The 22965-nt window shown below is 36.5% G+C and overlaps 1 protein-coding gene across 2 annotated transcripts in view; it reads left to right on the top strand.

Annotated features, from left to right (window-relative positions):
- Positions 1 to 22965, top strand: part of CPLANE1 (ciliogenesis and planar polarity effector complex subunit 1) — a 60367-nt gene that overhangs the window by 25234 nt on the left and 12168 nt on the right. Inside the window, exons 24-44 of one of the 2 annotated variants that reach the window (XM_064735495.1) lie at positions 55 to 163; positions 529 to 835; positions 1252 to 2185; positions 3341 to 3504; positions 4497 to 4630; positions 5188 to 5270; positions 6098 to 6166; positions 8344 to 8426; positions 9279 to 9347; positions 11266 to 11452; positions 13516 to 13773; positions 13946 to 14695; positions 15538 to 15704; positions 16922 to 17051; positions 17980 to 18034; positions 19129 to 19233; positions 19718 to 19810; positions 20455 to 20567; positions 20812 to 21019; positions 21284 to 21525; positions 22867 to 22960. In XM_064735495.1, the coding sequence (XP_064591565.1) occupies positions 55 to 163; positions 529 to 835; positions 1252 to 2185; positions 3341 to 3504; positions 4497 to 4630; positions 5188 to 5270; positions 6098 to 6166; positions 8344 to 8426; positions 9279 to 9347; positions 11266 to 11452; positions 13516 to 13773; positions 13946 to 14695; positions 15538 to 15704; positions 16922 to 17051; positions 17980 to 18034; positions 19129 to 19233; positions 19718 to 19810; positions 20455 to 20567; positions 20812 to 21019; positions 21284 to 21525; positions 22867 to 22960 (4354 nt within the window). Of the gene's footprint in view, positions 1 to 54; positions 164 to 528; positions 836 to 1251; positions 2186 to 3340; positions 3505 to 4496; positions 4631 to 5187; positions 5271 to 6097; positions 6167 to 8343; positions 8427 to 9278; positions 9348 to 11262; positions 11453 to 13515; positions 13774 to 13945; positions 14696 to 15537; positions 15705 to 16921; positions 17052 to 17979; positions 18035 to 19128; positions 19234 to 19717; positions 19811 to 20454; positions 20568 to 20811; positions 21020 to 21283; positions 21526 to 22866; positions 22961 to 22965 lie in introns of both variants that reach the window. The other variant, XM_064735496.1, reaches the window with a different exon arrangement.

Below are 22965 nucleotides of genomic sequence, written 5' to 3'. Positions count from 1 at the left end.
ACATGTGATACGACACGATAGCTACTGGAAAAGATGCTTTCTTTTTTTGTATAGGTGGCAGAGATTTTTGTAAAAGCATTTCCTAATCCTGAAGATGTAAGAGTTCCACTTAGAGATAAATATAATGGACTTCAGCTGAGGCTCAGACGCAGTACTGTTAAAGGTAATGTTCATCATTCTTCTGGAAATTTCCAACAAGCTTTGTTTTTTATCCTAGTTATTAGCTTGTGACAAAAATTAGTAATTTTTGTCATACCCCATGCAAAGCAATTATTGTCATTTTCAGCTGGAAAACTTTGAGTTTTGTCACAAAGTCTGTGTTTTCTTTCTGATACATATGATTTCTATACCATTCACAGGGTATCATGGTTTTCAAAATGTTGACATTTCTTCACTTTATCACAGTTTCTTGTTGAATTTATAAATGGCTCTAATTTATGATTTTAATTGAAATCTAATTAATGTCTCAATTTGAGACTAAATTAAAACTGAAAATTAAGACTGAAAACTTGGTTTTCTTTCTTTCAGAAGGTCCTGAAAGTGAAGAAATGATGTCTGTTATACAAACTGCTGAAGAAGTGAGGAAGAAGGCCTTGAGACGTGTAGTAAAGAACATAGGCCCTATAGAAGTAAATATTTGGGAGCCAGTAGAAGAGGCAGCATCAAATGATGAGGAGCACTGTTATGACAGATTCTCATTAGGCACTAGTCTAAGCATAAGCACACTTACTGATGTTGGGAATCCTCAGGTGTATAGTGATGCAGACACAGCAGACACACTTTCTGATGCTTTGTGTACTGAAGAAACAAGACCTCAAACACCTTCATTCCCAAGGTATGAGAAAATTGCAGCAGAAGGCTTTTGATTTAAATTAGCTGTGGGGGGGGGGAAGCTGTCTCCTACTGATCAAGTAATCTCTTCACCAAACAGGTTAATCGTCACTATGGATGATTTATCAAGTGAAGAATTACAGATTTCCTTAATTGTAGAACTGCCATTGTTATATCAATTAGTATGTGACTAATAAATTATTAAAGTGTAAATTACTGTCAGCTATGTCTACATTCATATATGTTGCTGCCTAGTTTCTGTCTATGGATTTTGAATTTGATTAACTTGCCACCTATACATTGTACTAATGTAAATTTAGGGGTTTTTAACTTCAGTGGAAAATAAGGAACTAATGTTGCGTGTAATTATTTTTAAAATGGATTTGAGTACTTACAGTTCTTATGTCTATTGTTTTACAGGGAAAATGAACTCCAACGACAAAAGGAAATAGGTAACAAAAATACCACACAGAAGATAAAAGCTGCTAACTGTAAAACAAAACATAAAGACCAAATGTGTAGGAGAGATAGGCTTAATCAACATAATTTGCCTGTAGTTGGTGCGTGGGAATTTGAACGTGATGATGATGAGTATGTTAGATTTTTAGAACTCTTTTTGAGTTATGTCCTTGAGAGAGACCTGATAAAGTACAGTGACCTTGGAATTCCATTTCTCACTAGCTTTTCTGGGCTGCTTCGAGAGCATGAGTTGAACTCTCTCTTTTTTGATGTTCACACAACACTAAAACGTCGACAAAACAAAACTAGAAGTCAAAATGTCTTTAGAGCAGGGTCTTGCTATACTGTCACCCTGGCATCCTGTGATCCTGGAAAAGTATCTGCCTATAATGAAAACAAAAATATTTTGGAAAAACCAACAATCGTACAGACTGTTGGGCAGACCACAGAACCTTCTCTGTGTAACCTAAAAGAAGGACTTAAAGAAGGCTTATTTGGTTTAAAATACAAATCGATATACAGAGCTGAGACTGACAATCAAGGAGTCAATGTTGCACAAGCAAGCCAGACCTTTCATAACCAGACTTCCTCTACCATGCAAACTCAGGCAATTCCTAAATACGTTTACAAAAGTCTTGATGTAGTTGGTATTGTACCAGCAGAAGAACTGCCTATAGATTTGATGGGCAAATTGAGCAATATTTCAAAATTGCTGGAGTGGATGATCAGATGGTCTGATAAAAGACTGCTCCGTGGATCCAATAAACAAGATTCCTTAGAAGAGACTCTCCCAATGATACATCTGAAAACATCATCGGCAGCTGTCCTTACATCTTTTTGGTTGTTAGAACAGTTATATGGATACAGATCCCAAACCAGGAGCATAAAATGTAAGGTAAGAAAAAGGATGGAACAAGTGTTAGTGAAGTGTGTGAGTGAGTTATGCCAGTAGGGAAAAATCACGTATGTGTTTTACCTTGTAGTTCTGTTCTCAGTAAAACATGGAATATTGACTAATAGCCTTTCTTTTAAGAATTGCTAAGAAAAGGGAAAAAATCCAGAAATACTGAAATTCTGTCAGGAGAAATACTTGAGTTGGAGATGAAAGTTGTATTTGGAAGTTCAAAATATAGGTCATTTATCCAGACACCATATTTTTGCACAAATTCTTCTAAGTTTGCCCACTGTGTCCGGTTTTAGACATCATCTTTGAAAAAACATACCTCTAGAGATAGAACATGGCAAAGCAAGACAAAGAATGAAGAAATAGACCTCTTGCAAGAGTTTAGGTTCATTTGTGTTTGAGTGCAGATACAGTGTGACTGGAGTATTTTAACTGGTTAAAGACCAGTGAAAAATGACTAGCACTGTTACAGAGGTTTGGAGTATATGTGTGGATATGAAAGAGGAGATTTGCCAGAGGAATCTGGTGCATATTGCTTTAGTTTATCCTTCAGAGACAACTAGATCATGTAGCTTCTTTAATTAGCAATACATAAAGTCAGAGAATACATGAAAGGTTTTGAGGGAAGAAGGTTGGGATTTAGGTTGAGAAGGCTTTTCTCCAGTTTCAAAAGGGATTTTTTTCTTACTTTTGGTTCGTATTTTCTGGTTTTTTGATAAGTATTTTATTTGCAAATTACAAATCTTGTGCATGCATCTAACCACAAAGTTATGTATATCTTTTTGCCTTTCATACTGTTTTCAGTGGAAATTTGAGAGTTATGTATTGTCTGGATGAGGCCAAATCTTACTGTTTATATTTATCTTGATTGTATTGTCATGTAGTGTCTTTGACAATTCATACTCGGTTGACTCTGAGAAACCTTTCTAATATTTCCTTTGGATAATTCAGAGGACCATTGCTTCAGTTAATGCAAAAAGGGGACAAACGCATGTTTCTGTAAATCCAGGATTTCTTGGCTCTATAATAAAGAAAAGGATATGAATTAAGTATAATCATTCTATATGAAAGCATTGTGGTTTTTTAAAAGTACCTGGTATTTTTTTTTGACTAGTGAATTTCAATTATTGTTATTTTTATTAATAGCATCCAGAGGATCAATATCTGAAAGAAATTGCATCTCTATCAGAAGCCCAGTCTAGAACAGAGGAAGAAAGTAGTATGGATGAAGGCTCTTCCACAGTGGCCAGTTCTCCTCTTGATGTCCAGATTGTACAAATCTATGATAATCTTTGTGAAAGTGATTTGAGGTAAGTTTTTTTTAACCTAAGAACTCTAGTTGGTCATAATTCCTCTACTGAGCAGCATGAAGAGATCTACTGTTATATATGTATTATATACATATTTATATTTATGTATTAATATACATGTTTAATTTCGTGCAAAAAGTCAAACTTGGGCATATTGGTTACAGGTGCATGAAGCAAATTAAATATTCTCCATCAGCACATGTACTTAAGGTAGTTGTTGCATAGTAAGTGAATTGTAGATGGTTGTTTATAAGCTTAGTCATGTGGAAATAGAATCTAGATTTCCAATATAACAGGTGTCATGGTTTTCTCAAAGAATTCAGATAACTTCCTCTCTCTTCAGTGTAATTTTCTTTGATTTGAAATGAGTGGTTCACAATGTTCGTTTATTTTCCTCTGGATCTGTAATCTAGCTATGTTCATATGTGTGCATGTCAGAAAAATAGATGGAAAAAGCAGTAAATATTTTTTTGTTAATATCTTGCACTGTCTTGAAGATAAAGAATCCTTGATGTGAATTCCTCTGTGGCATTTCATCTTATATTGCAATAAGAAAAAAAATGACCTCTAGTATAAGAATATATATAAAGAGTGAGTTATATAGATTTCTAGTATTCTGAAAATAATCTCAAGTATTTTGAGACATGATTGTATGTCTTGTCTGGCCATTTCCTATTTTTTTCAATTAACGAAGTTCCTGTGAGGAGAGAAATGTAGCCTTAACCAGATGAATTTAAAGACATAGCACAATTTGTCTGGAAACACATCTGAAAGAGTGTACCATTAATGGCACTAAAATATCACGGCTGTGCAAAAAAAAATTAAACTTGTTTTAAGTTGTAGTGAGAGAGAAAACCTAAATGAATATTGGTTTTATCACAACAGTGTTTATTTTACAGTTAGGCCCTAGCCTGCAGTACGAAAGGAACAGTATACTTGAAGGGAGCCAGATACTAATGTTGTTAATTATGTTTCCTAATCTCTATTACCAGAATGTCTACAAAGTCAAAATATTTTTATAAGAAGAAAAATAATCAGAGAAATAATTCTGTGCCTCATATAACTGAAGACCTGAATGAAGTGGAACCGTTTGTTCAGCAGGAGTTGGATGTAACATCAGAACAAGGTTTGTTTTAATGGTATATCCTTTTATTATGGTCTGACATATAAAGCAGTAGGAGTTTTGCATGAATACGATTTTATGTTCCTCTGTTTATTTAGTCAAAAAATGCAAATTCTTCATTGTTGTATTAGAATTATTTTATCCAGTTTATATTATAACTAAATTATATAAAATTGTTTTATCAATACTTTCTGATTGCTTTTTCACTATGTCACTTTTTTCTATAGAGATAGAAAAATGTATGTTAACATGTTCTATTCTCTCAGATATTTTCACTCTGGAAATATTCACACAACTGTGCAAAACACTGCAAATTTTAAGAGCTGAGTATGTGTAAATGATCATATTTGTACACTTTACATAAGCTGGGGATTTTTTTACCTCTCTCTTTGGGTGCGTGCATCAACACCAGTAAGAACACAAATTTTGAATTTGCAGGAGCAACTCTGAACTCCATACTAGGGAAGAAGTGGATCAATATGACCTGCTGTCAGAAATCACATAACAGTACTATAATCTATGTAGTTTTCTAATTTAGAGTATTTGTGTTCATATTGTAGAATTCTTTCAGGAGCCATATGAAACTTCAAAGAGCTCCAGTAGCTCTGTCAAGATCAGACCTGTAGAACATCAAAGAGAACAGGCAAGTTGTCATACAATCATCAGAGATCATAAAAGCATTTGAGTTTGGAAGGGACCTTAAAGATCATCTCATTCCAAACCCCTGGCCATTGGCAGGGACACCTTTCATTAGACCAGATTATCCAGGACCCCATCCAACCTGGTCTTGAACACATTCATGGGTGGGACACCCACAGCTTCTCTGGGTAACCTGTTCCAGTGCCTCATCTCCTCACAGTAAAGAATTACTTCCTAAAAAGTAATCTAAACCCACCCTTTTTCAGTCTGAAGTAATTCACCCCTCGCCTGTGCTCTTCTAAATGGTCCATCTCCAACTTTCCTGTAGGCTCCTTTAGGTACTGACAGACTGCTCTGAAGCCTCCCCAGAGCTTTCTGGTTTTTATGCTGAACAACCCCAACTCTGACAGCCTTTCCTCATGGGACAGGTGCTCCAGGCCCCTGAACACCCTTTGTTCTGGACTTGCTTTAGCAGGTTCATGTCTTTTTATACTGAGGGACACAGAGCTGAACACAGTGTTCCAGTGAGTCTTCTGAGGACAGAGTAGAGGGGAGAATTGCCTCCATCAATATGCTAGCCATGCTGCTCTGCATGCAGCACAGGATATGTTTGGCTTGAACAGTCTCTCAATATTCCTCACCCTGTACTTGTTTCGACCCTCTGTAGGCTTCATTTTTGTGTTTGACTTTGTGTGAGAACTCCTTGTTCATCCATGCAAGCCTCCTGGCATTTTTGCCTAACTTCCTCTTCATTGGGATGCATCCCCTCTGAGGCTGGAGGAGGTGGTTCCTGAATATTAGTCAGCTTTCTTGTGCCCCTCTTCTTTCCAGGACGCAATCCCATGGGACTCTACCAAGCAGATCCCTGAAGAAGACGAAGTCTGTTCTCCTGAAGTGAAGGTCAGTGAGCTTACTGTGTGCCCTCCTCACTGCCCTGAGGAACTCAAACTTCACCATTTCTTGGTTGCTGGAACTAAGGCTGTCCCTGAGCTTCTCATTGCCCATCAGCTCCTCCTCGTTGGTCAGACGGAGGTTCACCATAGTACCTCTCCTCACTGGCTGTTCTGTCACATGTGGAAGGAAGTTATCGTCAATGCCTTTCAGAACCTCCAGAATTGCCTCTGCCATGCTGTGTTGCCCCTCCAGCAGATACTGGGATGGTTGAAGTTCCCTGTGAGGACCAGGATTTGCAAACATGAGATTGTTCCTATCTGCATATAAAGGACCTCATCTGCTCCTAGCTGGGTAGCCATTGATCTGAACTCCACTGTAATGCCACCTGTCCCTGCCCTCCCTATAAACCTGAGCCATAAACTCTTGATCAAATCCTCATCCATCCCCAGTCAGAGCTCCATGCACTGCAGCTAGTCACTGACACAGAGAGTAACACCCACTCCTCATCTCCCCTGCCTGTGCTTCCTAAAGAGAGAGCCTGCATCCATCCATTTCAACACTCCAGTCATCCGAGCCATCACACCACATCTGCAATGCCAGTAGCATTGTACCTGGCAGACATACACGTTTCCAACTTTTTTTATTCCCCGTGCTATATATGCTAGCATACAGGCCCCTGATGAAGCTGAGTTACTGGCAGGAGTAGTCGTAGTTCTTTTGTGCAGCTCTTCAGGTGCTCTATTGGCAAGCAGCTCCTCTCCAGGCATCCCTTTCTGACTCCCTCAGAAAATTGCCCCTCCCCTGACAACTTTAGTTTAAAGGCCTCTTCCCCCTTTCCAAGACTATGACTGAAGGTGCATCTTCCCCTTCTCTGATTGATGAACAGCCCTCAGCAGACCAGGTTCTCAAAGCCAGTCCCATGGCTGAAGGAGCCATACCCCTGGCTGTGGCCCCCCCGTCCTGTAGCCAATTGTTGATTCACCAGATTGAAACTGTTTCGAACCCCTCACTTTTTCCTCAGAGGATTGACTGTGCACTCCAGTCTCAACGTCCTCACTCCCTTCTCAACGCCCTCATGGATGTGTCACTGGCACGCATGTGAAACAACAGCAGCGGGTAATAGTGGGCTGTACAGGCCTCGGTTGTCTCTTGGAGACATCCCTGACAGGAGCCCCAGGGAAGCAGAGAGTGTGTCAGGTTGGCAAGTGAATGCCTTGTTACTTCTCAGAAGAGAGTTACCTCCTACTACCACCCGCCAGCTTTCCTTAGTTGTGCTGGTTGTAACACAGAGAGCAGACCTGGCTGCCTTACTCAGCTCCAGCATTTCTCCTGATGTGACAGGATATTATATGGAAGCATTGAGTTGTTATGAATACTGTTTTCAAAGTATCCTGAACTCATCAATGTATTTGTGAACTTAAAGGCTAAATTTTTTAGGGTTGGTGAATCTTCTTTCTTGCCTAATAATAAAATTAACAATTAAGAGGTAGTAAAGTGAGATCTGCTCTAAGCACTTCTGAAAATGTGTGTATGCTTTCATATATGTATATATAGTAGATGTATTATGTATACATAAAATTAAATTGATTTTTAAAAAAAATACATCAAGATGTTTATTTTGCTTCTGTCTAAAAACTCAGTCTGAATTTATAAATAAGCCTACTTTTTCCATGCATCATTTTTGGTTATAGGTATCTTTTCTTTGCAAGTGACCAAGGGCAGGTCTGCTATGCTATGTATTGTGGTCTCCAGTTTTTTCAATGCATTTTACTGTAGTGAAGCTGTGGCATGTACAAGATCCTACATTTGTTTAATTTTCTTGTTTCGTAGATAGTTTGTGTATATGTAATGGGGTTGTTTCCACATTATCATCTTTACTAGGGAGTCTGAGGTTAGCAGAATATATATCCAGGGTGCTACATGAATATGAATTTGGAACTAAACTCTCATAATAATGAGATTGTTATAAGAAAGAAAGATTCTCAGGTAAATTGTTATATCTCTGTTGCTGATCTGTAACTGTCTTCTGATAAGTATGTAATTCTGATTATTTTTAGTCAGACTTTTGTAATTGAATAATTAATCAAAAATACATTTGCCATAGGCTAAAAAACCTGTATTTTATTGAATCATGAGATATGAAAAATTTGTAAGTCTATGTCTTTTCATGTTTTTATATTCAGCAGGCTGCCATTTCAGCTGTAGATAGTGCTCAGGAAGATCCAAACGTGAAGGAAACAAAGGAAGAAAAGGCTAAACAGAATATGTAAGTGACTTTGTTTTAAGTCTTTTAACTTTGCTTAAAAATCTAAAGCTGTTTTGTTAATGATTGTATCCAGTGGCATCTCAGGTTTCTGCTGTTGCTTATAGCAACAAAGTCATAGTTTCAAACAGTTTCAATCATCTCCTATTTCATGTACAGGCATTTCAAATATATGAAGGGCTGGGTTGATGAATCATTATTTTAGTAATGATCTAATAAAACAAGCACGGTTTGTGGGAAGGTGTATTTTATCTAGGAGAAATATAGACTATAACTGGAAAAATAGAAAATCTTATTACGATAGCATATAAATAAATGTCCCTATGTATACATAACATTTGTGAAAGACTTTAAAATGACTTTTAGAAAGACTTGAAATCCTCTACTTTTTAAAATGATATGTTTTTGTTTTAACTGAATGTAAGATGCCTCTCAAGAATTTATTATGGCATTGTTTTTTCTCTTCTAGAGATGCAGATTATAGTGATATTAACAGTATTAGTTAAATTGGATTTTTTCTTCCCTTGTCTACTAGAATCAACCTTTTCTTTGCCTGCTGTCTTGAATAGCTGGAACTTTTTCAGTGCTTTTGTTTGAGTCAGTTTCTGATTGCTAAGGGAGACAAAATGTCAATGCCAATATTTGCCAGCTCAGATTGCAGTGTAATGCAGTCATTGAAGCAATGCAGATCTTTTCATGTTTTGATCAGGCGGCTTTCAGGTACTTTATCTGATACTAATTAAAATACTTTTACAGGAGGTTATGTGTATATTTATACACATACATGTATATGAAATGGAAACTGCATAACTAATCATTGTAGTATTTGCAACACTATTTCTTCTCTCTTTATAGTATGACTGAGGTTGTTACTAGCGCCCTTTCCCGCTCATTTTCTTTAAAACAAGATGCAGAAGTTCCTAGGTAAGAAAAACCTATGCTGTTTTATGTAATAAAACAATATTTCTGATTTGAAGTAATGTGGTGTGTAGTTTTGACTGCAAAATATTTGCAAGTAAAGTGTATTGTACCTACAGACTAAGTAGCTGCCAGATTTCAAGAGACATGATAGTTTTGTTTTCTGGTTCTGGACAGAATTCATTATATAATATTACTATAGAAGATATTTGATTATATAGAACACCTGAACAATAATATTTTAAACTTATTTACATTTTAATTAAAATTATTAAAATGCAGCTATCCTATGGCAACAGATAGATTTACATAAATATATACAAAATAAAGAGAATGTTGGAATTGGGAAAAGGAGTCAGGAGTCAGTCTCAGGCTTTCAGTTCTGGAACAGTCCTCTATGAGGCTTTTTTCATTTTAGAGGAAAATATGAGCTACACATGCTTTTGGGCTCCATTTTCATGTGTCTTTAATCTCTCTTACTTCTTGAGTTTCTCATGCCAGCTCTTCAAAAAAAAATTACTCAAACTTTTGGCGTTTCAAGTCATGCTTGCACATTCTAATTGCCTTCTTAAAGATTTCATATGCTCCTTCACACATATTACCTATCCAAAACTACTCATTATCCATTACTTTATGATCCTGTTTGTTCACATGCTTGGAGGCCATTTTGTACAATTGTTGTAAGACGTTCTCTAAGGGTTGCCTGTATCCATAGCAATGTCAGCATTTTTCTTAAACAGAGAAATATCTTTTGGGTTGATTTCTGTTCGTGCAAGTAAAATCCTTCAGTTTCTTCATAGCTTAATGTAAATCCTAAGCATCTCTTCTTCATGTAAGGAATCAATGTACTTAATATTCTTGACCTTGTTATCACTGTGGGAAAGTGTAAAGAAAATAATTTAAAATTGGAGTAACACGTACAATACATTACTCTGAAATCTTGTTACTTTTAATCCCAAATATCTAAAGGAACATTGTAAAAGGCTGAGCTCTCTCTGGGCCATTCAGGTCCGATCCGGCTATCTCTGGACCCTTGGCCCCTTGCAGGCTTTACAAGGACAAAAGTAAAAGATACAAGGTGCTCTTCTCCTCTGGGCTAAACAATAATTAAGAGAGCGGTGTCCCAGGACAGAAAGAGGGTAAATGCCTGATGGTGGGAGACTTTTAAACCCGTGGGCATGGGAGTCGGAGGAAGAGGACCACAGCCAATGGGATACAACTGAGGAAGGGGTGAGGAGAGGAGTAAACCTGGGACAAAGCATTACCATGGGGGCTTCTGGGGGAAAAGACCATGTGATCAGTGCAAATTGCCAAACACCCACAACAACAACTAAATAAACTATTTAGTGCAATACAACACCTCACCCTTTTCTGTTAAGAAAAATTAAAAGAAATGTGTCAGCCTGTTCTGATAGAGATTATGAATTCGTCCACCACTCATGATTTGTGGGCCTGTCAGTTTGCTTGAACATTACTTTAAGTCAGAATGAATCTGCCTTCTTCCTTATTTCAACTAAAAATGTCCCTCTTCCTTTTCCGTCAGCTGTTTGTCTTTATGACTAGCCAGGCCTTTTTTCTGTCTTTTTTGTCAAATCATTTTTTTCTGCCTGTATCTCTAGTGATGATAATATTTTAGATACACTTGTGGCTACAAAATCAGATAGAATTATATCTTTACAACTGTTTTTCATTCAGTTGTAACACTTCTCATTCATTTTAAGAAGTGTTAGGAAATATGTCCTACATGCTCTCTGGTCAAGATCATGCACTCACTGTTAATTATTCAGTTGCTCCTACAAATTAATTATGTTTTTTAAATACACAGGTATCTTAAAAATTTTTCTGGATTGATTTAAGACAACCTTGTCTAGGTGTTTTGAACTCTGAATGTTTTTCATAGTTGGTTCTTTTCTTTCTTAAGTAGTGCAGATGCTGTAAGTGATTCTCAGCCTTCTGAGACTGCTGTGTCGACTGTGTCAAGTCTTGCTTCCCATACTTCTGTTTTTGCAAAGAAGCAAGAAGTCAAGGAAGAAGTCCCTAGAGAAGACAAAGCAAGCACATCAGAAACTGTCAGGCAGATGCTGCAAGATGAAATGTTTAAATTAGTTCAGGTGAGAGCATCTAATTATTTTAAGTAGTTTTCTTGGTACCATGTTGTTAAAAAAATTGAAATAGTTACTGTTTTAAGGACCTTCTGTGTATGGTTGGTTCAGTGCTGGCTAGATGCCAGTGCACCCACTAGAATATACCTATTCATTTCCTGCTGTGAGATAGGATTAAGAGGAAGGCAAAGCAGGCTCAAAACTTTAAAAGGGTATAAAGAAAATTTTATTGACAGTAACTCAAAGAAAGAATAATAAGAATCAGAATAAAACCTTTAGAACACTTCTCTTTCCCCTACAACCTTTTCTTTCTCACTCACAACATGCAGAAACAATTCAGTCAGTTTATCAGCTCTAGAATAGGCTTTCTTCTGTTCACTTCAGGAGGGGAGTTGCCCTTGCCATGCCATTGACTTTTTCACAAGAAATCGTTCTCTCATGGCTCTTAAAGTCCATGAATAATAGTCACTCAGAAATCTGCAATCATGGAGTCCCTCCCATCTTTTGCAGCCTTCCCACAGCTGTGTTTATGAGCTGTGTCAACTTATGGGGTACTATTTAAAGGATGAGCTGTTCAAAGGCAAAGATTGTCTTCATCTGTCTGTGAGATAATCATCTCTGGGAACAGAGGTCTTCTTCTCTCCCTTGGGCCACTGTTTTCTTTCTGTGTTCAAACTTCTCATGGGATCACAACTACTTCAACATCTGCTTGTTTTAGCATATATCTGTGCTTATATCTACAATTTGAACACTTCATGCCCCCATACTTTCAATAATTTACAGGGAAAAAGAGTCTGATGTATCAATTATATCTTCCCCATAGTCTTACAAGAGGATTTCAGCCCAAACTTGAGGTGTCTCCTCAATCCTCTCATGTGGGACTTCTTCTTACTGAACTTCATGTCTCATGTTGTCTCTACACATCTTTACTTTGTCCTTTTCTCTCACCCAAGGGAGTTTTGAAGGTCTGCAAGTCTTACTTATGCCCTAAAAGATTTAATGTCTCACCCAAGACTTGCAGATGCTCTCTGGATCCCTGCCAGGGGTGTCCGGAGTGCTCACGGTGGTGGATTTCAGGCCGCACTGGGTCTGTGTCAGAGTCTCGGGGGGTCCAGGCCAGAATGGTGGTGGCCGCTCTGGCTGTTTTCCGTCCCCTGCCACATTCAGTCTCAGCCACGGGGCTGCTCTCTCTGTGGACTACAGAGCTGCCTCTGGGGTTTTTTTTTGAGATCCCATGCTGGGATCTCAGCAGGCCCCAGGGCCCGGCCCAGCCCTCCCCCAAGTCCCTCTGGTCTGAGTGGGCCTGGCCCGGCCCTGCAGCTGAGACAGGCCAGGCCAGCCTTGCTACCTGTTGCCAGGCCAGAAGGGAAGGAGAGAATTCCCAGGGTTTGTTCGTTTTTACATGTGTGTATTCACAGAGGCAGGTCTAGTTTATAATTGGCTCATTAATATTAATATTCTCAAAGCTTGCCAGCAATTGGTTTTGCTAAGCACAGAGGAAGCTCTCTGCAGCTCATCTCAGAAAAAATCACTTCCGTGGGTGGCTCCAGTGCAAAGCCAGCACAGGCTGTTCTTTAAACAGATTTCTAATTCCATGTTAGCCACTGTGAAACTTATTGTAGACTTAACTCTTGCTTTTAATTCAAGAAAATGAGTGGTATAATTATAGATCTTTGAGTGTGTTTTAGCTCACATAAGTCAATATCCTTCAATAGTTTACACTTGGAAAATTCTGATGCTGTAATAGCTTTTCAACTGTGGTAGGATTTAAGTGGTGGTAGTATGTTGAGCCAATTTTCTGTGACTTTACATTTATTGAAACTTCACAAAAAATTGAAGATATTTGTTTTGCTTTAGCATAACCTGTCTGTGGCAGGTATTTATTGTATCTTACAAGGAAATCCAAAACAGTAAGCAATTATACAAATTATTCATCATTGAATCATCCCATTATTGGGATGTTGTCTGTTTTGTCACCTGATAGTGAACAGCTGTAAAATAGCCTAGACATTTTTGCTAAGATTTCTGTTAAGGTTATTGGCATTGTTAACTTTGTTCATGTGTGTATTCAGCTCCAGCAGATCAACTTCATGAGTTTAATGCAGTTAGTGCAGTCGTCCTTTACCAATGTGCCAAATGTGCAACAAGTATTGCAGCAGGATCGGTTGGTTCAGCTGGCAGGGAGCCAGTCTGCACGCACTGCTGAAAGCAATGCTTCTCCGAAAACACAAGTGCCCACTCAAGAAGAAAAGGGAAAAATTGGTCAAGAGAGCTCTGTTTTTCTGCCAAGGAAGAGTGTAGAAGATGAAAGCAAAAATGATCGAATAAAAGTAGGTATACCAAAGCACGGTTTATGAAGACTATTCAGTATATCTGGTATGTTATCTATCCTGTTGAGTTAGGAAATGTGTCAGTAGTGATTGGTGTAGACAGAGCTATTTTTGTCTGTATTTAGTGCATGGTTGATATGTAAGTACTGGTTTGTTTGCTTTTCTCATTTAGAGTCATCTGGATAAGAGTGCCTCTTTGACATTATTTGAAAGCAACAGCAAGGAAACAGGATTAATGTCACTATCCCAAGATTTGCATTCTTCAGTGCCTACTAAACCACTTCATCTCCTAGCTCCTTCCTCAGGCATCCAAAAAAAAGTGAAGCTTATCCCTGTTGAAAAAAAAAATAATTACTCAAATGGATTTCCTTTGCTTAAGCTGGAATCAAGTTGTCATATCAAACCAGCATTTTTACATCCAACAGAAATGTCATCAGCGTTTGCCAGGCCACCCCCAGTACCACGAGTAGCTTGGAGTTCATCAGATTCCTTATGGGACCATCAGTCATCATATGCCCCAAGAAAGAGTAAGGCAGAGGAAGATTTCCACAGGAGTAGATACAACCCTGAGATTTCAAGACAAAAGCATGAGGAAAAGGAGAGATGGGCAGAACCAGTGCGTGAGGGTCCTCCCAAATATCTGAATTCAGAGCAGTGTGAAGGACAGCAAGAAAATTCACCTCAGTCACAGATCCCTGAAAATGTGAATCTGTTCAAAGCACCAAGCACTCAGAACCTGGCTGCTATTCCACTATTGCACTTGCAACTTGACCCAGTACCTAGAGTTCCACCAGCTGTAAGGCAGCCAATCACTACTACTTTAATACCTGTTAAACCTGCAGCAAAGGATGTTGACTCCAGAGAAACACAGTGGGATGCAGGAATGTCACTACTTCAGATTAATTTACCTCAGAAAAAGAAGGTACTGGATTTTAATAATATATTTTTCTAAGTTGTAATGTTTTGTCAGTTTCATGGTTTCTTAGTCATCACAAGTAATTTCATCTTTACAGACTTTGAATTTGAAATTGTTCAGCACAGATGCCAGGAGGGATCTAGAGCTAAGTGTACCTGCTTATTGACATGTCAATATGAGGCAGACTGCGAGCCTGAAAGTGTTTATAACTACATTAAATTGAGTCTACATTCCATAGTTCATCAATGTTCAGCCCACTAGTAATGAGTGTGAAGAATTTGCTATCTAAATACTGGACAATATTTTTATGGTAAAAAAATAGGGGTTTTTAATAGAGAGATTGTAATAGAATTACTTACAGAAACAGAATGTGGTGAAAAATCCTGTTTTGCAGGGCAGAAATGGAATGGTAAAAGGCTTGGTAAGAAAATATTACAATGCTGAATACCTGATGTTTTGAAAAATGTTATTTCTTATAGACTTACATGCTTGCATATCCCAGTTGAGAAGAATGGAAATGCTTTCCCTTGAAAGGTGCTTCTTCAGTCCTTGTCTGCATTGGATGGTTCCTAACTTCACCCTGAACTACCTACATAAGAAATGCAAATATTAGTGAAATATGTTCTGTGGAGAAAATTAATACTTTTTTATTTTCAGAAAATAGTTTACACGTGTACATATTGGCAGAGGTTCTCCAATATTAATACTCCATTTCCATATTCTTTACAAAATGTTACAGGAGTTTTTTTTGTGTAACTGAAATCCAAACTGGACTGGCTTTCTTCATCCAATCTGACTGGAGTTCCCATCCCCATTTTCTGTCTTTCTCTCTTTCTGAACCCTCTTAGGCACCAAATCTCATCCCACTTCGAGATCTCATTGCATTTGAGCAATGCCACAAGCATCATTCTGTGCCCAGTAGTTCCTTTGGACAAGACCAAATGAAACCCATCCAGCTACTAAGAACTGATGTTGAACCATTTGAACTTAGAGATGTGCAGAACAAAAGAAAAAGGCAAGCCAGATTTTTAAAGTGGAACTTCATTTTGACAGACTGACTGGTAAATTGTACCTTCTAGCTTTGGCATCAGAGGGAGTGTATTCTCTCAGCAGAGAATAAAATAACAAATGTTAGTAAAGATACAGCAGAAGTGTATCATTAGGATGTGAGGAGTTCTTGCTCTTAGGAGATTGATAGGAAGAAGATTCAAGAGGAAAGAGGAAATTTTCTTTCCACTATCTGTGTTTTGAAGTCTTGTTGTCTTCTGAATGTTTGCTATACACTCTTAGTGAAGTGCTTGCTCCTTAAACAGTGAATATTACACAGCACTGCTGTCTGGGCTGCATATTGTCACTGTTATCTTCAAGAAAGAAGGAATTATATGGTCTTTCAATATAATTAAATATGTAGAATGTAAATATGTTTTTAATAGAGACAGTGATTAACAAAATTCCTACTGATCCTTTGTTGTTGATGTTTTTTTTGTTAGGTATGTTATTTATAACTTAAAAAATTTGATCTATTTGATGTTAATTGATTTCACTAACAATGAAACAGGCATTTAAGCTGCTTACATATCTTTGCTCAGTTCTTATAGAATGCTGACTGAATGTTCTGGAATAGAATACTTGGTTTTCTTTTAGTTATGTAATTTTGGAGCAGAGGCTCAAGACGAGTTTTTCACTATTGAAGTGAAAACTTGCTACACAAGTAACTGCAGATAGAGTTTAGAATACATTTTAATAGTATCTATAGAAGTGCTTAAAGCTGTAGTTGCTGTCATATAATCTACTTGTCACATATTAAAGAAGAAGCTGTAGTTGCTGTTTTGTAATCTATTTGTCACCTAGTAATTAGAAAATTACTGCTGTGTAATTGAAGTTTGCTTCCAAAAGATTCCTTATGGGCATTTTGTGTAGTAATTATTAATTATACACAAGATATGGATGTGACGTATTATGAGGTTTGTTATATTTAATAGTAGCCTATTAGACAATTCATAGATTTTAGTGTAATTGCTGGTATTTCTATCAGTTCTTACAACATTTTCAAGTAGTTTTCAAGCAGGCAGAAATTGTGATTTGAACTGATCTATATGCAGCAGATATTGATCTTTTCCAATCTTTATTTCAGTGTTTATTTCTTAATAGTAATCTTTCCTAGAAAACAACGATAGGTATTGTAATTATTTCAGAGCACTTACTCTTTACCTGTCATTAATATGTTGACAGTAAAAAGAGGCGTAGTAAGAAGCAACTGAAAGAGAAGGAGGAAAAGAAGAAACTAAGCGTGTCCTTCTGTCCAGATGACTCCATCATCAGTATTAGTGACACAGCAGTGCCTACTGAATCAGAGACTGGGGTATAGAATTACGGTTTTTTCTTAGCTCTTATCTTTTCCATTCAAGTATTAGCAGAAAAGAAAGGAGAAAAATATAAATCAAACAATAATATACTTCTCTTCCAGGCTCTAGCCTACAAACAGTATGCATATTTTTGATTCATATACTTGCATTTTCTCTAGACTAGAGCCTGATTTTTATGAAAGATTCCAGAATTGTTGGTTTTTTTCTAAAATGTGAACTTGTTTTGATAGGATATAAATCTGCATGTACATTTGTAGTAAATACCTATAAAAATGTTAAAAATTAAAAAAAAATTTCCTAGTAGTGACAAAGTGACCCAGGCATTATTCTTTCCATGTAGGCCTGGATGTATGACCATACAAGAGTAAGGATGTGCAGCATTGGAATCTCAGTTTTGTCTCAGTCCAGACTCTGAAAAAAGAAAGCCTTCATCAAGCTGGGTTTTGATTAGGCCTTTTTGATATCTTTTTAGGGTTTATCCTTACAAGTACCATGTTTCAAGCTAGAACACTACCAATTTAATGCTGGATCACTCCCTAGAACTGTGTTTCTGGTCCCTACCATACTTTCTCTGAGACTTAATTGCAGCACAGCAGCTGGAGTTGAGCAGGTCCTCACCAGCCCTGGAGATGTTCAGGGTTCAGCAGGGGTAGGATAGACTCAAAGAGGAATAAGGAATTTATGTTACTGCATGTCACCCTCAGATACCTAAGAGAATGTTACATAGTCAGTAAATTCCACTAAGTTGGAATAGATCAGAGGAATTAAAACAGGCATTGAGGAAAGTAAGTGACTGTTATTTCTTTTTTTTCTCCCAAATCATTGCTCATATGAGGTATATTGGATAGTTAACATCACCAAGAAAGCCTTTACTCTGCGCTGGAACTATTTTTTAAAGAGAATTCTTTTTTTTCCTTATATTAGGACCACAAACCAAAATTGACATCTTGCGTTCAAGATGGTTTTTTCATGTCAATGGGCAAGTACAAGTCTTTTTAATGTTTTGAGTACTCAAAAAAAAAAAAAAAAAGAAAGAACAGTAGTCTATTAGAATTCACAGTAAAACTCTACAATAATCTCCATGTTAAAAACTAGGATAATGTGCTTTGTGGTCAGTAGAGCTTTCTCTCTTACGGGATCTTTCCCCAGACCTTTCAGGACGTACAACAGGTGTCCAGATCCAGAATTTTTGGGAGGCACTCGTTTTTTTGGGGATTGGTATGAGGAGAGGTGCAGGCAAATTTAAAATCTTGTGCAAATTATCTGAAGAATCAGAATAGTTTTCACAAAAATTTTAGAAGTATTTTAATTTTTTCTTCAAAATGAGTGATAATCTTGTATTTATGTTTATAAACAATAGAGTTAATGAAATGATACTAGTATGTCAAGTTGTTACCTGTGGTTGACAGTGACTAATGGTCATGTGATAAATCAAAATAATTCTGTAAACGTTTCCAATCCTAAATTTTTAATGTATTTTAAAAATATATTATTCCAACATTATTTGCCTGCATATTCTAATTACACAAAATTTAGGTCTCTTGTAAAAGAAACTCAATACATGCAGTGTTTCTAGCCTGCCATATGAAGACCAGGCCTGTGGAAAGATTTCCTTCTTTGTATTATATGTTAATTCATGACACTATTCAGTTCTGTCACAGGACAAAATGCAGTTCATTCTCTGAAGTTTGGCCTTAAATGCAAACTTTGTAGAAACAACAATAGAGAAATGAAGACATACATATCATAAATATTCCTCCCCTCCTTTTAGAATGTGTAACAGACTATTACTGTTCAGCATATTAAAATATTTAATTTAAAATCACATATCTAAACTGAATCTTGGTTGTAATTCAGTGTAACATTGTGTCAGTTTTTTATTCACATAAATTGGTAGCATGAACTTTTCTTGGAGTCATTTTTGAGGTATGCTTAGAGACAAGTGAAAATTATCTGTCATAAATACAAGTAAGAAAATGTTGGCGCCCATAGTTATGAGTTAGTATAATTGCTTTCAAATATGTCAATTTTTTTATCAGTAATAGACACCTATTTTGTATTATCACATTTTAGATGCAATGGATAAAGAAAGTATTACCTCAGCAGATCTACATTACTTGGCTTCTCTTGGAAAAAAGCCAGCAGAAACTCAAGATGCAAGTACAAATACTTGTCCCGGTAAGTGCTACACAGGTTATCTACAGAAACCAACTGTTTCTGGTGTTGATCTTGATTAGTTGTGCTATTTGATCAGTTTTCAAAATGCATCAAGTTTGTAAAGAGAAAGCAGGTTTTTGTGCAGTTTTCTTGTTTCTAAAAGAATTAAACTAGAAAAAAACGGAATATAAATTATAAAGGAGTAATTAAAATAATTATAATTAAAAATATTACTGACAAAATTATGTAAGAGTCTCTTCATGCTTTCTGTAAGTCAGTTCTGGTGGAACTTTTTCTGAAAGCTTGTTTTAATTTAACTTGACTTTATCTAAATGCATTTTAGACAATGTTTCACACTTGACTAAAATTGCTTCCTTTCCTCTTCCCCCACTTTTCTTTCACTGTGAACTGGCAAATCAGAAATGTACACTCAGATAATGCCATTGGTGTCTTTTCTTTATAAAACTCATACATTCTGGTCTTCTTTTTTTTTTTTCCAATCAAGAGCTCAAATCACATCAGGATCATGGGATCAGTGGTGGAAATGAGGTTTCCAAAGTTCAAGAAAACGAGCTGGTCATATCTGTTCCTGTATCAGGTGTGGCTGCAGTCTTTCTCCACTTCATTTGTTGTTTGGGGAGTCTATAAAAGTGTTCTAACATTGGTTTTCTACCTGAGACAACTTAATGCAGGGTGCAAATAACATGTTAATTTATCTGACTTTCTGAAACCCAATCCTCATTTTGTGGATTTTAGCTTGATTTTAGTGCCCATTTGATCTTTAGATTTATTGTAATGTGGACCAAATGAATCGATCAGTGAGGTGTTATAACAGATCACATTAAATTGAGCTGCAGTGGCATAGTTTCATCAATAAATGACATAGATTTCAGTACCCAACTATTTTCCTGTGGTACTAAGAGAGCATACTAATTTTTCCATTATTGTAAAATTCAACAATGTTTTTTTTATTTGAAGATAATTGTACTACATCATGTGACTCATTTGCAGATAGTTTTATTAGAGGTTTCTATCTGAGTAATCTAATTTCTTTGGATTAACTGCAGATGCAGATTTTTTTTTTACCTAAGTAGGAGGGACTTAGATATTAATAGCAATCTAGATGGCAGCTTAGTCAAAGCTTTTCTTATCTTCTAGAGAATGTAGAGCTGTTTCTTAATAGTCTGAATTTTTGTGGCTTTTTCTGTAAATATAATACTGACTATTATTATTTCCTTGTAGAATCATCCAGTTCCTCTGAGATACTACTGCCAGACATGTATTTAAACCCGAGTTTCCCCACTGAGGTGAAGGAGAAACCTTTACCATCCCTTCTGTCAGATGCACCTGATTTGGTTAGTGATCTAGTGTACATTGCATTTTAAGTATACTGTTTGTCTTCATGAATTTGGGTTCTTTGTATCTGCATGAGTCAGTTGTGTGGTGTGATAGGGAAGATTGTGTTTAATTTGTTCCCAAAACAAAAAAGCCTTTCATCTACAAATGTCAAGAGGTAAACACAGGAAGTGGTGAACAATGCACTATAAGCAGCTCATTCAAAACACATACAGTATAATTCTTCATTATCTTGTTGTTTAGCATAAACAGGAATATATCAGTGTGATTGACATTGAAGACAGTGACATCCTTAGCAATTTACCCATGAAACCTGAGTCTGCAGAAGAGATAGCTGCTGAACAGCAGAATGAGAGGCTTGAAATTCCATCTACTGCAAAACTTCATCACACAGCAGCTTCTGTTACTAATGCAGTTCCACCAGTTCCACCTGGAGCTCTTCAGAAGCAAGGTAAACCATTTCAGTTTTAAATCCAGGAAAAAGTAATACTCTTTTGTTGTAATACTCCCACAGAAAATCTGCAGCCTTTTCCCAATTAACCTCATGTTTTACATCAACATTGATACATATGACTTCTTTTGTACTGATTCTTGCCTTCTAAAACACTCTATTAGGTATGGCACATTTATGCCTTACAATTATGTGCAGTATTTAGGTGCTTGTGGCTTTTTTAACGATACTGGTGTATTCTTTTTTAAAAAATTTTATTTTAAGATGATCAGCAGAAGAATGTGTCAAACAAATTGCAAAAGGAAGATAAGTCAGATTCTGCTACAGATACTGTAACTTGGAACATAGCACATGAAGATGGAGGAGCTCTTCCTTCTTCAGGGCTTCCACTCAAACTAATTGAAAAAGAATACTTTTCCACAAAGCAGAAGGAAATGGATATGCAATTACGTGTACTAGAGAACATAGTAGAAAAGATGGAGCAGGATTTCAGAAACAGCAAAATGGTAAGTGCTAATTGTTGGTATTTAAACAGTTTATATTTTCAGCTAAAGACAAAACTTCCATTTTGGAACGATGTGTTCTCAGATCTGCTTAGTATCTGTTGAAAGATATTGAGAATAGTATCTATCTATCTGTCTGTCTGTCTGTCTATCTATCTGTCTATAATATTTGTAACATTATATATAATAACAAAATATTATCTATATTATAATACAAATTTTACATATATGTATATACAGGGTTCTTTCATATTTAGTGCTGAATCTGTTGGGTGACATGGTTGCTTACAATGGATCAAATGTTGGCCAGAATGGTGATGTTATTAATGAATGGGCAGAACATACTTAATTTCTGTGTAACTGAGTTCAGGCTGAGCAGGAGACCTTTTTTGGCGAAGACTTCTGCAGCTTTACCTCTGCAAAATATTCTGTGACTATTTCTGGAACCTGATCCAATTTGTTTAATAAAATACTTGCATTTTTGCCATCTTTATAAATCCTGGAATATGTAATTAAAATAAAATTGGGCTGTGATGGATTTTTTAGGTCTCTTCTAACTCATGGTATTCTGTGATTCACAGAAATGTAAAGACCTCATTGTGCCACTTACACACAGTTATTACACTCAGGTGGATTATTTAATCACTTACATTCTTCATCAAGGTTGTTACTTAAGCCAGATTTTTTTAAAAGCCTGTAGGGAAAAAAAATCTTGATATATCCTGTATTTGTTTCAGCATTTCATAGCACCTGGGTTTTAAAACTTCTGGGTATCTAGACAAATCCTAAAGAAGAACCCTTTTTTTGGTCTTTTTTTTAAGTTCATACTTGTTGGTCATTCCTATTATAACAATTTCTCATGTATTACCTATCAGTTTTGAGATTTGTTCTTTTTGAGACTAATGGTCAGTAAAATGTCTCACTCTATTTTAGTTTTAGTTTTCATTTTCTAGTTTGAAACTTCTGACTTATGAAGACGTTGGCAGTCTTTTAATATCTGTGGGTTTTAGATAAAGTATATATTGGAGAACTTCAGCTACTTTAAGCATAATGTGATTGGTAGAAGTAAAACTGTTCAAACAAATAATAGTTTATATGTATTTTTCTCAAAGTAAGTATCCAGAAGATTGTAATTCTTACATGAAATTAATCTACTTGAGCTACTTTGATTTCTGAACATTTTTGTTTGTTTTCAGTCAGAACACTGCATTAAAATTCAGAAGTTCAGAAGATTCTGACAAGAAAAATATATTTAAAGTAGACTTTGCATAAGTATGTGTGGTGTGAGTCTCAGAAATACCTTGAAGGAAGTATCATTACCTAGTTTTTTGGTTTCACTTACAGTTAGTGAAGCTGATAGAGGATTTTGAAATGGCTGCTGATTCAGACCTTGGTGCTCATCCTGCAGTCTCTGAAGCTTCTGGAGTCATTGGTGCTGGTATG

The sequence above is a fragment of the Zonotrichia leucophrys genome, chromosome Z (assembly GCF_028769735.1).
Source record: "Zonotrichia leucophrys gambelii isolate GWCS_2022_RI chromosome Z, RI_Zleu_2.0, whole genome shotgun sequence".
NCBI classification, from domain to species: Eukaryota; Metazoa; Chordata; class Aves; order Passeriformes; family Passerellidae; genus Zonotrichia; species Zonotrichia leucophrys.
This window is presented reverse-complemented; position numbering and strand designations above follow the sequence as displayed.